General features: G+C 40.6%; 2 protein-coding genes across 9 annotated transcripts in view; one reads left to right on the top strand and one right to left on the bottom strand.

The window, feature by feature from the left end:
* The window catches only part of BORA (BORA aurora kinase A activator), a 31,363-nt gene extending 29,146 nt beyond the window's left edge, over nt 1–2,217 (bottom strand). For 2 of the 8 annotated variants that reach the window (XM_017523622.2, XM_037736791.1), the window contains exons 1-2: nt 1,958–2,200; nt 889–1,056 (exon numbers count right to left, since the gene is read on the bottom strand). In XM_017523622.2, coding sequence (XP_017379111.1) covers nt 889–938 — 50 coding nt within the window. In that variant the 5' untranslated portion in view covers nt 939–1,056; nt 1,958–2,200. Of the gene's footprint in view, nt 1–888; nt 1,057–1,953 lie in introns of all 8 variants that reach the window. The other 6 variants (XM_017523620.2, XM_017523621.2, XM_037736790.1 and 3 more) reach the window with 6 other exon arrangements.
* MZT1 (mitotic spindle organizing protein 1) overlaps nt 2,108–15,951 on the top strand; it is a 22,940-nt gene continuing 9,096 nt past the window's right edge. Inside the window, exons 1-2 of the mRNA XM_017523626.2 lie at nt 2,108–2,442; nt 4,774–4,919. Of these exons, the coding sequence (XP_017379115.1) occupies nt 2,364–2,442; nt 4,774–4,919 (225 nt within the window). The 5' untranslated portion in view covers nt 2,108–2,363. The remainder of the gene's footprint in view (nt 2,443–4,773; nt 4,920–15,951) is intronic.

The following is a 15,951-nucleotide window of genomic DNA, read 5'->3' as shown; positions in this document are numbered from 1 at the left end:
AAAGCTACCCAAATCTCCAAAAAAAAAAAAAAAAAAAATAGATAAAGTGATGAAGTCTTTTCTAATATCATGAAGAATGCTTTTCCTTCATATTACTATTGTGCTAAGCACTAATCACAGCACCTATCACACTGTCTTGACATTACTCATCTGGTTGTGTCTAACACATTAAAATAGGGTTTAGTTTCTTTTTATAATAGATGGCAAGCTAAGAATTATTTTGACAGTTTTAAATGGTTGGGAAAAAACAAAAAAATATAATATTTTGTGACATGTGAAAACTATATGAAATTCCAATGTGTTCATAAATAAAGCTGTATTGGAACATAGTAACATTATCTCTTTACACACTGCCTATGGCTGCTTTTGTGATACAAGACAGAAGTGAGTAGTTGTGACAGTGACCAAATGACCTATAAAGCTTAAGTATTTACTGTCTGGCCCCTAACAGAAAATTTGCTGACCCCTACACTGGAATATAATCTCCTTACAGATTTGTGTCTAATGATCCTAACTTGTTCACAGTGTAATCCCTGTGCTTAGCACTGTATCTGACATATAAGAACACTCAAATAATGTTTGCCAAATAAAAACAGAAAATTAGATGATGTAGCTTCTTCTCTAATGTATTAGCAGCTACAACCACAACTGCAGGAAGCTAACATATATTGTTCTTGAACTTAAAAAAATTTAAAAAAAAATCTTCTAGCTTACTAACCTAACCATTATATTATAATGAACACTAAAATTTTTAAAAGTATATTGCAGCTATACATGCTCCATAATGTATTTCCTCCTTACCTTGTAAAGAAAGATGTTTACATTTAAAATTATTTGTAACTATTTACATTTCAAATTAGCTGTAAACACTAGTCAGGAATAACTTACTGGTATTTTTGTTGATTTAAAAACAGAAGGACTGGCGAGAGTTTGTTCATGGAGATTAGAATAATCACTAGGACTTTCAAAAGGATTTAAAACAGGGATCCTTCCTGGAGTTTCTGGTGTTATTTGCATTTTTGACTCCTTGACATCTCCCATAGCACAGACAGGAAACTAAAAAGAAATCGAGTATGCATGTTAAAATTACCAAGTCCTATAGATATTAAACTATTAAAATGTATTCGACAAACACATGTGTCACAAAAACAACTCAAAGCCTAACACTCTTGAGGCTATGTTAGAGCTTACAAAAAAAGTATCACAAATTTTCTCAAGTGATCCTCAAAATAACCTTGGAAGGTACAGCAGTAAGTTATTAGTGGTATTATTTTGCGAAAGAATTAATAAGCTCAGAGACGTGAAGTGGCTTATACGTAGCAGTCAACCAAATATGAATGAGTTCACATCTGCCTCTGAGGCAACTAAAGGTTACAACAGGCAAGATCTCTTCTCAACTGAAGGACTTACATCTATATATTTTTTTTAATTCATCATCTCATGTGTCAACAATGTGAACATCCTTCGGATACCCTATCCAACTACAGCTGCTATTAAACAGTTGTTTGTAGCAAGGAGGTAAGAGATGAGGAAGCTTGTGCTGAGTCCTAGCCAGAGAAGTATGATTGACAGGAGCTAGGAAATTAACTGCCTTGGGTGCGCTTTCCTCCAAAATCCTCCTTTCGCCAAGACCACCCCCACCCAACACAGAAAAAGAGACTGCATTGCTTCCGATCGAAGGAAGCTATAGAGGCTACAACTTGGGGGGGAGGTGGAGAAGAATACTCTACTTCTGGAAGGTTGAATTGCAGCCGGTTTCCTCGGGTGGAGCGCGGAGAAGGTGTCACCCACGCACAACCCTACGCGGCCACTCTTTCTGGTGCCCCTCTCTTCCACACCTACTTCCTGACTGCTCCCATTCACCAGGGGCGAGCGGGCAGGCAAGTGTGGAGCCGGAAAAAGAAAGTTCTCCATTCAGACAGGAGGGAAGGGCAGGGACCACAAAGAACGTACCTACCGGTGCATACAAAAGGAAGCCCCCAATACTTTCTCCAGGGAGCTCCCGTGGACCAAGCCAGCTTCCACGACAGGCACAGACTCTTTAACTCCCCGCTTCCGCGCTGTCTTGGGCCAACCAGGGCACGGGGCTTGTGAAGGACTGGCCAATCGCGTCGCCCCGCCGTCCGCGAACCAGCCAATCGCACGGAGGCCGCTTAGGAAATTCGAATAGCAACTCCTCGCTCCACGTTCCGCGCAGAGGAACGAGGCTCCAAATTCAAATCAACGCAGCCTCACGCCGGCGGCAAGCGCGAGGGCGGAGCCTGCCCGGCGTGAGCTGGGACGCGCGGTGTGATTGCCCCGCAGAGAGGAAGGCGCTCCAGTTCCGGGTCAGGTCCTTTTTCCCGCCTCCCTCGGCCTCAGTCATGGCGAGTAGCAGCGGCGCTGGGTCGGCGGCGGCTGCCGCGGCGGCGAATCTAAATGCGGTGCGGGAGACCATGGACGGTGAGTGCCCGTTGCGCTCCCATTACCTTGCCTGCCTTCCCAGAGCCGAGGCTCCCAGGCGGAGCTGAGCCTGGGGAGGACTCTAGGGCCTCCTCCTGCCCCGAACAGCATCTTCAGAGATCTTTGGAAGAGACCTGCCAGGGCTGTAGGACGGATGGCCTTATCCCTTGAGAGTTGTCTCCGCCGTTGCGTAGTTTGTCGTGCGCACTAGGCGTTCCGGCCCCCTCGTCAGCCCGTTGCGCACCGCGTCCCTCTCGCGCCCGACCCGGAAGGCCGCGCCCCCTCTATCCAGCGTCCCCGGTCCGCGCGACCCGCCCGCTCTCCTGCAGTGACGGCCCAACGCGCCACGCCTACCCTCCGTAGTTACCCGTTCCCTTCTGCGCGCCTCGCCCCACCCAGTTCCCTCGCGCGTGCCGTGCGGGGCGCTTCGGCGGTCCCCAAGGCTGGGATCCCGGCGCGGACCGGAGCCAGGTGTTTGATCACCGCTATGCCACCTGTCCTTGGCACTTCTGTAGGCGCCGTTAATATCCTGCGAATGAACAAGTTCAGAATTGTCCTAGTTTCCTCTTGAAGCGGGTGACGCCAGTGCTCAAGTGCTGTGCGTGTCGCCTGTTTTCGGTCCGGAGGCACGTGCGAGTGAAGCCTACACAAGCGTGGCAGAACACTAAATTAGTGTCTTGAGGTTTCCCTCTCTCCACCCTTTAATGTCGGTTCTGCCACTTTATTCCCCTGTGTTGAGCTTGGACTAGATACTTAAACATCATTGAGCTTGTTTGGCTTTTTTTCTGTAAAATAAAACCATACCTCCTAGAGTTGTGAATATTAGAGTAAGACAACCAGGTAAAAGAAAATCCTGGTTGATCAATTATTTTTCATATTATATCATATCAGATATCATTTCCCTTGTAGGCTTCTTTGTCTCCTTTTTACTCATATCCACCTGTATATGAGCGTGTAATCGATGTTAAATGTTGTCATTTGCAGTGGGCCTAGACATTTTAACTTTACCCAAAGAATAAAAGGGCTTACATAAATGAAAGGTGACAATGGAATCTTTATCCTACCCAATGCGATAGATATAAATAGTAATTAAATGGTTGCCCTAACAAAAGGTAGACATGTAACCAATTTGTAGGTATATGAGAATTTACTATGAATAAAGGTGGCATCTCCACTGGGTGGGGAAAGCTTAGGTCATTCAATAAATTTTACTGGGGCAACTGGCTCATTTCTGGGAGGAAAAGTTAGATCCTATTTTCCACCCAAACTCCAGGGAGATAAATACTTATTGCGGGGTATTGGGAAGTAAACTTTCAAGTGCTGGAAGAGAATACTGGTGGATATAATCTTTGCATGGGGAATAAATTTCTAAGCTTAATGCAAAGGGGAAATGATACAGGAAACAATAGATAATATGTTGACAGTTGACTTAAAATATTCTAAACACTCTGCGAAGCAATCGTAAAATTCAATGGAACCAATGTACTTACAAACCTGTAATGGAAAGGATTCTTGGAAAATCACATTGGAAACCAAGTTTCTCTGTTAGTGCTTCTCATATTAAAGGCAAAGACTTCTATCAACTACAATAAAATGCAGTACTATACAAATGAAGTTTAAAAAATATAAGGTTTCATTTTTATTATTAGATTCAACAGACATGATTACGCTGTCAAATTGTTACAAAAGTTTCTAAACACTTTTAAAGTCTTAAATATGTACTTTTTTCTCTTTTTTTGCCTAATTAATGTCAATTCAGCAAGTTAAATATGTATATTACTGACTGAGCAGTTCTGTTTCTAGAAATTAATCCTAATGAAATAAAATTTAGTATGTACAGATTCTTAATATTATTTAATGTGGGAAACATGAGAGCAGCCTAACGCCTAACAGAGTAGTTAAACATAGTATTTCCATCAAATGGAATGATATGCAACTAATTAAACTGCATTTTAAAAGAATAATAAAAAATAAGAAAGTGTTCAGAATTATCCTAAGTGTGGTGGATGTGTGTTAGATAGATGCTAAATGAGTGCTAGAATATATACCAAGATGGAAAAGGCAGTTCTGTGATGTGAAGTTGTAAGTTTATATTTAAGTTTCTAAGATAAAGTAAAGGCAAGACAGTATTACATGCATATTTCCAAAACCTGGGATGCTGTGCTAATTCCCTGGTATTGTGCATATAAATTAATAAAAGTACTATGTGCATATTTTTCAATGCCGTAAGTTTTTTTTTTTTTTTTTTTTTTTTTTTTTTTTTTTTTTTTTTTTTTTTTTTTTTTTTTTTTTTTTTTTTTTTTTTTAAGTTTTCTTTATATCTTTTTTCAGTTCTGCTTGAGATTTCAAGAATTTTGAATACTGGCTTAGATATGGAAACTCTGTCTATTTGTGTACGGCTTTGTGAACAAGGAATTAACCCAGAAGCTTTATCATCGGTTATTAAGGAGCTTCGCAAGGCTACTGAAGCACTAAAGGTTAGAGATTCCTATTAGTTCATTCTAAATAAAGATGCTTCTATTTAGAAAATATTAATGAAGTTATGGGGAACATCCTGGTTAAACAAGGTTAAACTAACATCCAACACCACCAGAAGACCAGGAGCTAAATAGCGTGTGTTCATATCACAGAAATTACTACTACCATGGACCATGTTATATGTTCCCAGAAGTCTCTGTTTTTAGAATTGTGCTATGTGGTGAGTAAAATTGTGCCTGCTCCAGAAAAGATATGTTCAAGTCCTAACCTGTGGTCCTAATGAATATGACCTTATTTAGAAATAATGCCTTTGCCGATATAATCAAATTAAGATGAGGTCACCCTGGATTAGGGTAGATCCTAACCCAATGCTTGATGGCCTTATAGGACAAGAGAAATTTGGACACAAATAGCCAAGGAAAGTTAAGAATTTTCTGTGGCCACCAGAAGCTAGAAAGAGGCAAGGAAGGATACTCCCCTAGAGCTGTCAGAGAGCATGACCCAGCTAACACCTTCATTAGGGACTTTGGCCTTCACATTGTAAATATATTTTTATTGTTTTAACCCACCCAATATGTGGTATTTTGTTGCAGCCCCAGAAATCTAATATAGGTTTTGGTACTGGGAAGTGGGGTGTTGCAGTAGCAAATACTTAGAAATGAGGATGTGGCTTTGGAATTAGGTATTGAATAGAGACTGGAAAGTTTTAAGGTGCTTGATAGAAAAAGACTAGATTTCCTTGAAGAGGAACTTGATAGAATGGTGAATGTTAAAGGCAATTCTGGTGAGGGCTCAGGAAGAAGAGATCTGTAGAGAAAGCTTCAGGTTGTTTTTGAGACTCCCATTAGGATTAGAATGTTGCTAAAATATAAATGTTAAAAGCACTTTTAGTGAAGACCTAGATGGAAATGAGGAACATTTATTGGACACTAAAAGAAAGGGGATCTTTGTTAGAAAGTGGCCAGTTGGGCTGGGCAAGGTGGCTTATGCCTGTAATCCCAGCGCTATGGGAGGCCATGGTGGGTGGAACTTCTGCTGTTAGGTGTTTGAGAACAGCCTGACCAACATGGAGAAACCCCGTCTCTACTAAAAATAGAAAGTTAGACAGGCATGGTGGCACATGACTGTAATCCCAGCTACTTGGGTGGCTGTGGCAAGAGAATCATTTGATCCCAGGAGGCAGAGGTTGCAGTGAGCTGAGATTTTGACATTGCATTCCAGCCTGGGCAACAAGAGTGAAATACTGTCTCAACAAAAAAAAAAAAGAAGGTGACAGACTGTGGCTGAATTATGTTCTACTGTTGGAAGGAAAATAGTATACGTAAACAACAAATTTGGATAGTTTGTTGAGGAAATTTCCAAGCAGATTGTGAAAGGTACAGCCTGATTTCTGCTTGCTGCTTAATAATGTGAGAGGAATGAGCAAATTGTGGAAGGACCTGTTAAGAGAAAAGGAACTAGCATTTGAGAATTTAGAAAATTCTCAGCCTCTCTGAATACCATGTTCTGGAGACAGGGCTAAGAGTGTGGCTAGACTTTTGTGAAGAGATTAGGTACGTGATAGAGCCAGTCAACCATCTTAGCACAAACACAGCCAGCTTGGACAGGAAGAAGAGAAAGAAGGCTGTCAGATGACTGGGATTCTTCAGACAGGAAGCAGGCTGATGGAGCTGGTCAGCTGTGAGCCCATGTGTTGTCCTTCAGGAAAAGGAAAAAGTGACTCCAAGAGTACCTCAGAGACCAGGGTGGGCTGCTGCTGCCGCCACCAGGCTTCCAGAGGGCCACCTTTTTTCAAATTCAAATTAACCGCCTTTCTACCTTTTAATTGTCCAGATTGACAACTGAAAACATACCCTGTTCTCTCTTGCACAAACTCTCTGATTTAAATGCTTGTGATTATATTTCCCTTTTTATATGGCACTAACAAACCTTGAATACTAAAACTTTAAGTTAGTTTATCTTAACACTTGTCCAAAACATGGGCTTACAGAGACAGTCAATGGGGGGAAAACAAACAAAAACTTCTAATACCTAATACAAAGTGACTTCTCTTTTTTTCTTAACCTTTAAGAAAGCAACTATTTAAAACATATGATTTATGTATCTTTCAGATTATTTTCAAATGAGTTCTTCATGTTTGTTTTTATGCTTTTTTAAATCTTTTGATTATTAAATCTAACAAAAAAGGGTAAACCACATTTATAGAGGCAAAATGTATCATAAAGAGAATATCCATGCAACTATCATTGCCAGTACCAGAGAATCCCCCTTGTGCCCGCTCTTCAATCACTAACCTCTCCCTCTTGCCCTCTCCTCCAATAACTACTATCCTCACTTTTATGGTAAACTCTGTGTTAGTCCATTCTTGAACTGATATAAAGAAATACTTGCTGGGCATGGTGGCTCATGTCTGTAATCCCAGTACTTTGGGAGGCTGAGGCAGACAGAGCACTCGAAGTCAGGAGTTCAAGACCAGTCTGGCCAACATAGTGAAACCCCATCTCTACCAAAAATACAAAAATTCACACGGCATTATGGTGGGCTCCGGTAATCCCAGCTGCTCAGAAGGCTAAGGCAAGAGAATCACTTGAACCCAAGAGGTGGAGGTGGCAGTGAGCCAAGATTGCACAGTCAGGATGACAGAGGGAAACTCCATCTTAAAACAAACAAACAAAAAACCCGAGAGCAGATAATTTGTAAAGAAAAGAGGTTTAATTGGCTCATGGTTCTGCAGACTGTATAGGAAACATAGTGGCATGTGCTTCTGGGGAGGCCTCAGAAGATTACAATCACTGTGGAAGGCAAAGAGTGGAACAGGCACATCACATGGCAAAAGTAGCAAGAGGGAGAGAGTGAGGTGCCGTTTTATGTAACCAGAACTCTTAAGAATTCACTCACTATAGTGAGTACAGCACCAAGAGTATGGTGCTAAACCATTCTTGAGGGATCTGCTCCCATGATTCAGTCGGTTCCCACCAGGCCCCACCTCCAGCATTCCAACATTGGGAATTACATTTCAACATGAAATTTGGGTGGGGACACACATCCAAAGTATCATTCCATTGCTGGCCCGTCCCAGATCTCATGTATTCTTGTCACATTGCAACATATAATCATGCCTTCCCAACAGTCCCCCAAAGTTTTAACTCATTCCAGCATTAACCCAGAAGTCCAAAGTTCTATCTGAGATGAGGCAAGTCCCTTTCACCGATGAGCCTGTAAAATCTGAAATAAGTTATTTACTTCCAAGATACAATGAGATTATAGATATTGAGTAAACATTCCCATCCCAAAAGGGGGAAATCAGCCAAATGAAAGGGGCTACAGGCCTTATACAAGTTCCATCCCAGCAGGGCAGTCATTAAATCTTAAAGCTCCAAAACAATCTCCTTTAACTCTGTGTCCCACATCCAGGACACACTGATGGAAGCGGTGTACTCCCAAGGCTTTGAGCAGCTCTGCCCCTGTGGCTTTGCAGGGTTAAGCCCTCATGGCTGCTCTCATGGGCTGGCATCATTGAGTGCCTGCAGCTTTTCCAGGCTCAGGGTACAAGCTATCAGTGGATCTGGGGTTGGAGGATGGTGGCCCTTTTCTCACAGCTCCATTAGGCAGTGCCCCAGTAAGGACTTTGTGTTGGGGCTTCAACCCCATATTTCCCCTGTGCACTGCCCTAGTAGAGGTTCTCCATGAGGCATCTACCCCTGAAGCTGGCTTCTGCCTGGATATCCAGGCTTTTCCATATATCCTCTGAAATCTAGGTGGAGGCAGCCAAGCCTTAGCCCTTGTGCTCTGTGCACCCACAGGCTTGACACCCATTGGAAGCCACCAAGGCTTATGGCTTGCACCCTCTGAAGCAGTGAGCCAAGCTATACCTGGGCCACTCTGAGTCATGGCTGGAGCTAGAATGGCTGGGTTGCAAGGAGCAATGTCCCAAGGCTGTGGAGGGCTTCAGGGCCCTGGGCCTGGCCCATGAAACTATTCTGTCCTAGGCCTCAGAGCCTGTAATGGGAAGGGCTGCCTGTTAGATTTCTGAAGTGCTGTCTAGGCCTTCTACACATTGTCTTGACTATTAGCACCTGTCACCTATTTAGATGTGGAATATTTTCTAGCAAGTGGTTCTCTAGCAAGTGGTTGCTCTGTAGCCCCCTTGAATTCTTTTTCTGAAAATGGGCTTTTATTTTCTACCACATGGACAGGTTGCACATTTTTCAAACTTTTGTGCTCTGCTTCCCCTTTAAGTTCCATCCTTAGGTTATTTCTGTGCTCATGCATCTGAGTATATGCTGTTAGAAGCAGCTGTTCAACATATTGAGCATTTTGCTGCTTAGAAATTTCTTCCACCAGATACCCTAAATTATCACTTTCAAGTCCAAGCTTCCTCAGATCCCTAGGACATGGACACAGTGCAGCCAAGTTCTTTGCTAAAGCATAACACACGTGACCTTTGCTCCAGGTACCAATGAGTTCCCCATTTCCATCTGAGACCTCCTCAGCCTCGACTTCATTGTCCGTATCACTATCAGCATTTTGGTCGCAACCATATAACTAGTCTCTAGGAACTTGCAGACCTTCCCTTATCTTCCTTCCAGACTCTTCCAACCTTTGCTCATTACCCAGTTCCAATTGTTTCCAAATTCTCAGGTATCTTCATAACAAGGCATCAGCTCTTGGTACCAATTTTCTGTATTAGTCTATTCTCATATTGATACGAAGATACACCTGAGAGTAGGTAATTTGTAAAGAAAAGGGGTTTAATTGGCTCATGGTTCTGCAGGCTTTACAGGAAAAATGGTACTGGCATCTGCTTGACTTCTGGGGAGGCCTCGGGAGGCTTACAGTCATGGCAAAAGGAGAAGTGGAAGCAGGCATGTCACATGGCCAGAGCAGGAGCAAGAGAGGTGGGGAAAGGTGGCACACACTTCTTTGTTTTGTTTGGCTTTGTTTTTGAGATGGAGTTTTGCTCTTATTGCCCAGGCTGGAGTGCAATGGCACAATCTCTGCTTACCTCAACCTCTGCCTCCTGGGTTCAAGTGATTCTCCTACCTCAGCCTCCCAAGTAGCTGGGGTTACAGGCATGTGCCACTATGCCCAGCTAATTTTGTATTTTTAGTAGAGCCGGGTTTCACCATGTTTGTCAGACTGGTCTTGAACTCCCAAACTCAGATGATCCTCCCACCTCTGTCTCCCAAAGTGTTGGGATTACAGGCGTGAGCCACTGCGCCCGGCCTGGTGCCACACACTTCTAAACAATTAGAGTGATAACTCACTGTCATGAAGGCAGCACCAAGGGGATGGTGCTAAACCATCCATGAGGGAATCTGCCGCCATGATCCAGTCATCTTCCACAAGGCACCGCCTCCAACAGTGGGGATTATATTTCAACATGAGATTTGGGTGGGGACACATCCAAACTATGTCAGACTCTAATTTAAACTATTGTATTTGATATAAATGGAATCTTGTAACCATCTTTTTACTGGTTTCTTTCATGTAACATTGTGTCTGTGAGGTTTATTTATGTCATGTGTAGCTGTGATTCATTCCGTTTCACTGAATGTTTCATTATACAAATATACTATATCCTGTCCACTGTGTTGGTTTGTTACACATAATGCTGCTTTGAGTATTGTTGTCCATGATTCTTGATTCATGTATACATGCATTTCTGTTTGGTGTCTATGTAGAAGAAAAATTGCCAATTCTTAGGTTATGTTTATCTTCAGCTTCAACAGATAATTATAATATCAGCCATTTCAAAAATTATTATATTGATTTATATTTCTACCAGCAGCATATGAGTTTTCTTCTCATCTTTGCCAATGCTTATTATTGTAAGTCTTTTTTCTTAATTTTTTATTTTTCTTTAGTAGAGATGGGGTTTCACCATGTTGGCCAGGCTGGTCTTGAACTCCTGACTGCAAGTGATCCACCTGCCTCAGCCTCCCAAAGTGCTGGGATTACAGGCATGAGCCACCAAACCCGGCCTGTTTTGTGAGTCTTTTTAATTTTAGTCATTCTAGGTTATCTATGGGTTTCTCATTTTTTAATTTTTGCGGGTATATTCTAAGTCTCTATTTATGGGGCATGTTGAGATTTTGATACAGGCATACAGTGTATAGTGATCACATCAGGGTAAATGAGGTATCTATCACCTCAAGCATTTATCCTTTCTTTGTGTTACAATCCAATTTTAGTTATTTTTAAATGTACGGTGTTATTGTTGAATGTAATAACCCTATGTGCTATCACATGCTAGATCTTATTCTATCCAACTATATTTTTGGACCAATTAACAATTCCTATTTTCCTCCTCCACCCCCTGACCCCCAGCTACCCTTCCGAGCTTCTGGTAACCATCATTCTACCCCCTGTCTCTATCAGAGTTGTTTTAATTTTTAGCTCCAGTAAATAAATGAGAACATGTGAAATTTATCTTTCTGTACCTGGCTTTTCATTTAACATTATAACTTTTGGTTCCACCTGTATTGTTGGAAATGACAGGATCTTATTCTTTTTTATTCCACCCATATTGTTGCAAATGATAAGATCTTATTCTTTTTTATGTTTGAATAGTACTCAATTCTGTATAAGAACTACACTTTCTGTTTTTTTGTTTGTTTGAGACAGAGTCTCGCTCTGATGCCCAGGCTGGAGTGCAGTGGTGTGATCTCTGCTCACTGCAACCTCTGCCTTTCGGGTTCAAGCGATTCTCCTGCCTCAGCCTCCCAAGTAGCTGGGATCACAGGTGCCTGCCACCATGCCTGGCTAATTTTTGTATTTTTAATAGAAACAGGGTTTTACCATGTTGCCCAAGCTGGTCGCAAACTCCTGGCCTCAAGTGATTCACCCACCTTGGCCTCCCAAAGTGTTGGGATTGCAGGTGTGAGCCACTGTGCCTGCTAAACTACACATTCTTTATCCATTAATCTGTTGATGGACTCTTAGGTTGCTTTCAAATCTCGGCTATTGTGAATAGTGCTGCAATAAATATGGGAGTGCAGATATTGCTTTGATATATTGGTTTCCTTTCTTTTGAGTATATACCTAGCAGTGGGATTGCTGGATCATATGATAGATCTCTTTTTAGCTTTATAAAGAACCTCCATACCATTCTGTAGTGACTGTACTAATTTACATTCCCACCAACGATGTACAAGGGGTTCCCTTTTTCCACAGCCTCACCACCATTTGTTATTGTCTGTCTTGGGTAAAATCTATTTTAATTGGTGTGAGATGATAACCCATGGTAGTTTTTATTTGCATTTCTCTGATCGGTGATGTTGAACACCTCGTCATTACCTGTTGGCCATTTATAGGTCTTCTTTTTTTTCTTTTTTTCCTGCCTCAGCCTCCTGAGTAGCTAGGATTACAGGTGTGCACCACCATGCCTGGCTAATTTTTGTATTCTTAGTAGAGACTGGGTTTCACCATGTTGGCCAGGTTGGTCTCGAACTCCTGATGTCATGATGTCTGCCTCAGCGTTCCAAAGTGCTGGGATTACAGGCGTGAGCCACCGCCCCCGGCCTCTGTATATACTTTTGAGAAATGTCTGTTCAGACCTTTTGCTCATTTTTTTAATCAGATTATTAGGTTGTTTCTTATTAAGTTGTTTGAGCTCCTTATGTATTCTGGTTATTAATCCCTTGTCAGATGGATAATTTGCAAATATTTTCTCCCATTTTGTGAGTTGTCTCTTCACTCTGTTGATGGTTTCCTTTGCTGTGCAGAACCTTTTTAACTTGATGTGATTCCGTTTGTCCATTTTTGCTTTGGTTGCCTGTGTTTATGGAGTATTATTTAAGAAATCTTTGCCCAAATCAGTGTCCTAGAGTTTCCCCAGTCGTTGTTTTTTTTCCCCCCCATAGTTTCATAGTTTGAGGCGTTAGATTTAAGTCTGTAATCCATTGTTTTGTATATGGTGAGAGATAGAGGTCTAGTTTATCTAGCTTCTTGCTTCTGCATGTGGATGTCCTGTTTTCCCAGTACCATTTATTGAACAGACTGTCTTTTTCCCAGGGTATATTCTTGACATGTTTGTGGAAAATGAATTCACTGTAGATGTATTGATTTACTTCTGGGATCTCTGTTTTGTTCCATTGGTCTGTGTGTCTGTTTTTATGCCAGTACCATGCTGTTTTTGTTACTATAGCTCTGTAGTATAAAGTCAGGTAATGTGATTCCTCCAGTTTTGTTCTTTTTGCTCAGGATAGCTTTAGCTATTCTGGGTGTTTTGTGGTTCCATATAAATTTTAGGATTATTTTTTCTACTACTGTGAAGAATGTCATTGGTATTTTCATAGGGATTGCATTGAATCTGTAGATAGCTTTGCCTATATGGACATTTTAACAATATTGATTCTTCCAGTTGATGAATATCAATTTTTTTTTTTTCATTTTTTAGTGTCCTCTTCAATTTTTTGCATCAGTGTTTTATAGTTTTCATTGTAGAGATCTTTCACTTCTTTGGCTAAGTTTATTCCTAGGTATTTTATTGGTAGCTATCATATTTGGGATGACTTTCTTGATTTCTTTTTCAGATTGTTCACTGTTGGCATATAAAAATGCTATGAATTTTTTGTGTTCATTTATATCTTGCAACTTTACTAAATTTATCAGTTCTGATAGTTTTTTGGTAGAGTCTTAATGTTTTCCCAAGTATAAGATCCTATCATCTGAAAACAAGGATAATTTGACCTTTTCCCTTCCAATTTGGATGTCACTTATTTCTTTCTCTTGACTGATTGCTGTAGCTGGGAGTTCCACTACTATGTTGAATAACACTGATGAAAGTAGGCATTCTTTTTTTTTTTGAGACGGAGTTTCGCTCTTGTTACCCAGGCTGGAGTGACAATGGCGCGATCTCGGCTCACCGCAACCTCCGCCTCCTGGGTTCAGGCAATTCTCCTGCCTCAGCCTCCTGAGTAGCTGGGATTACAGGCATGCGCCACCATGCCCAGCTGATTTTTTGTATTTTTAGTAGAGACGGGGTTTCACCATGTTGACCAGGATGGTCTCGATCTCTTGACCTCGTGATCCACCCGCCTCGGCCTCCCAAAGTGCTGGGATTACAGGCGTGAGCCATTGCACCCGGCCTGAAAGTAGGCATTCTTGTGTTTAAGCTGTTAGAGAAAGGCTTTCAGTTGTTCCCATTTAGTATGATAACTAGCTGTAGATCTGTTATATATGGTTTTCATTGTTTTATTATGTTCCTTCTATCCCCTGCTTTTTTAGGGTTTTTATCATGAAGGAATGATTTTATCAAATGCTTTTTCAGCATTAGTGGAAAGGATCGTATGGTTTTTGTTTTTCATTCTGCTGATCTGACGTATGACATCTATTGATTTGTATATGTTGAACTATCCTTGCATTCTTAGGAAAAATTCCACTTGGTGATGATGAATTCTCTCTTTAATGTGTTGTTCAATTTAGTTTTCTAGTATTTTTGTTTGGTTATTTGCCTCAATGTTCATCAGAGCTACTGGCCTATAGGTTTCTTTTTTTTTTTAATGTGTCTTTGGTTTTGGTGTTAGGATAATACTGGCTTCAAAGAATGAATTTAGAAGCATTCCCTCTTCCTCTGTTTTTTAGAATAGTTTCAGTAAGATTGATATTGATTTTTCTTTAAATGTTTGGTAAAATTCAGCAGTGAAGCCGTCAGATCCTGGGATTTTTTTTGCTGGGAGACTTTTTGTTTGTTATGCCTTCGATCTAATTACTTGTTATTGGTCTGTTCAGGTTTTGGATTTCTTCTTGTTTCATATTGGGTAGGTTGCATGTATCTAGGAATTTTATGTTTTCCAATTTATTGGCATATAGTTGCTCATAGTAGCCACTAATGGCCTTTTGAATTTCTTTTTTAAATTTTTGTTAATTATGTTTTTGTTTCAATGGGTTTGAGGGGAACAGGTGGTATTTGGTTATATGCATTAAGTTCTTTAGTGGTGATTTCTGAGATTTTGGTGCACGTATCACCCAAGCAGTGGTTACTGTACCCAATGTTTTCCGTAGTGGTTGTTGGTTGTACTAGTTTACATTACCACCAACAGTGGAAAAGTGTTCTCTTTTCACCACATCCATACCAACATCTATTATTTTTTGATTTTTTGATGTGGCCATTCTTGCAGGAGTGAGCTGGTATGGCACTGTGGTTTTGATTTGCCTTTCCCTGATTGTTAGCGATATTGAGCATTTTTTTCATATGTTAAGTTGTTTATTTGAAGTTTTTCTAGTTTTTTTGATTAGGCCCCTTTTGCTATAAACTTTCCTTTTAATACTGGTTTTGCTGTATCCCATAGGTTTTAGTATGTTGTGTTTCCGTTTTCATTTGTTCAGAGAAATTTTTCAGTTTGTTTTTTAATTTCTTCATTGAGTGGTCATTCTACGGCACATTGTTTAATTTCCATGTTTGTATAGTTTTCAAAATTCCTGTTATCGGTTTCTAATTTTATTTTATTGTGGTTAAAGTTGATATTATTTAAATTTTTTTTGTATTTTTTATCATTTGTTTTGTGGCTCAGCATATGGCCTATCCCTTGTAATGAGGCCTGTGCTGAGGAGAAGAATGTGTATTCTGCAGCCATTGGATGAAGTGTTCTGTAAATATCTACTTGGTCTATTGTGCAGATTGTTTGGTATTCCTTTGTCATTTTTCTCTCTGGGAGAGCTATCCAATGCTGAAAATGGGTTGACAGTTTCCAGCTGTTATTGTATTGGGGTTTGTTTCTATCTTTAGCTCTAATAATTTTTGCTTTATATATCTGGGGCTCCAGTATCAGTGCATATCTACTTACCATTGTTATATATCCTCTTGCTTAATTGACCCCTTTATCATTGTATAATAACCTTGTTTGTCTATTTTTAAATTTTTTGTCTTGCAGTCTATTCTTCTCTGATGCAAGGATAGCTACTCCTTTTCTTTGCTTCCATGGAATATCTGTTTCTACCCCTTTATTTTCAGTCTGTGTTTCTTTATCAGTGAAGTGTGTTTTGTAGGCAACAGATTGTTCGGTGGTTTTTTTTTTTTTTTTTTTT

This window comes from Cebus imitator, unplaced genomic scaffold (assembly GCF_001604975.1).
Source record: "Cebus imitator isolate Cc_AM_T3 unplaced genomic scaffold, Cebus_imitator-1.0 Scaffold29, whole genome shotgun sequence".
Lineage (NCBI taxonomy): Eukaryota > Metazoa > Chordata > Mammalia > Primates > Cebidae > Cebus > Cebus imitator.
This window is presented reverse-complemented; position numbering and strand designations above follow the sequence as displayed.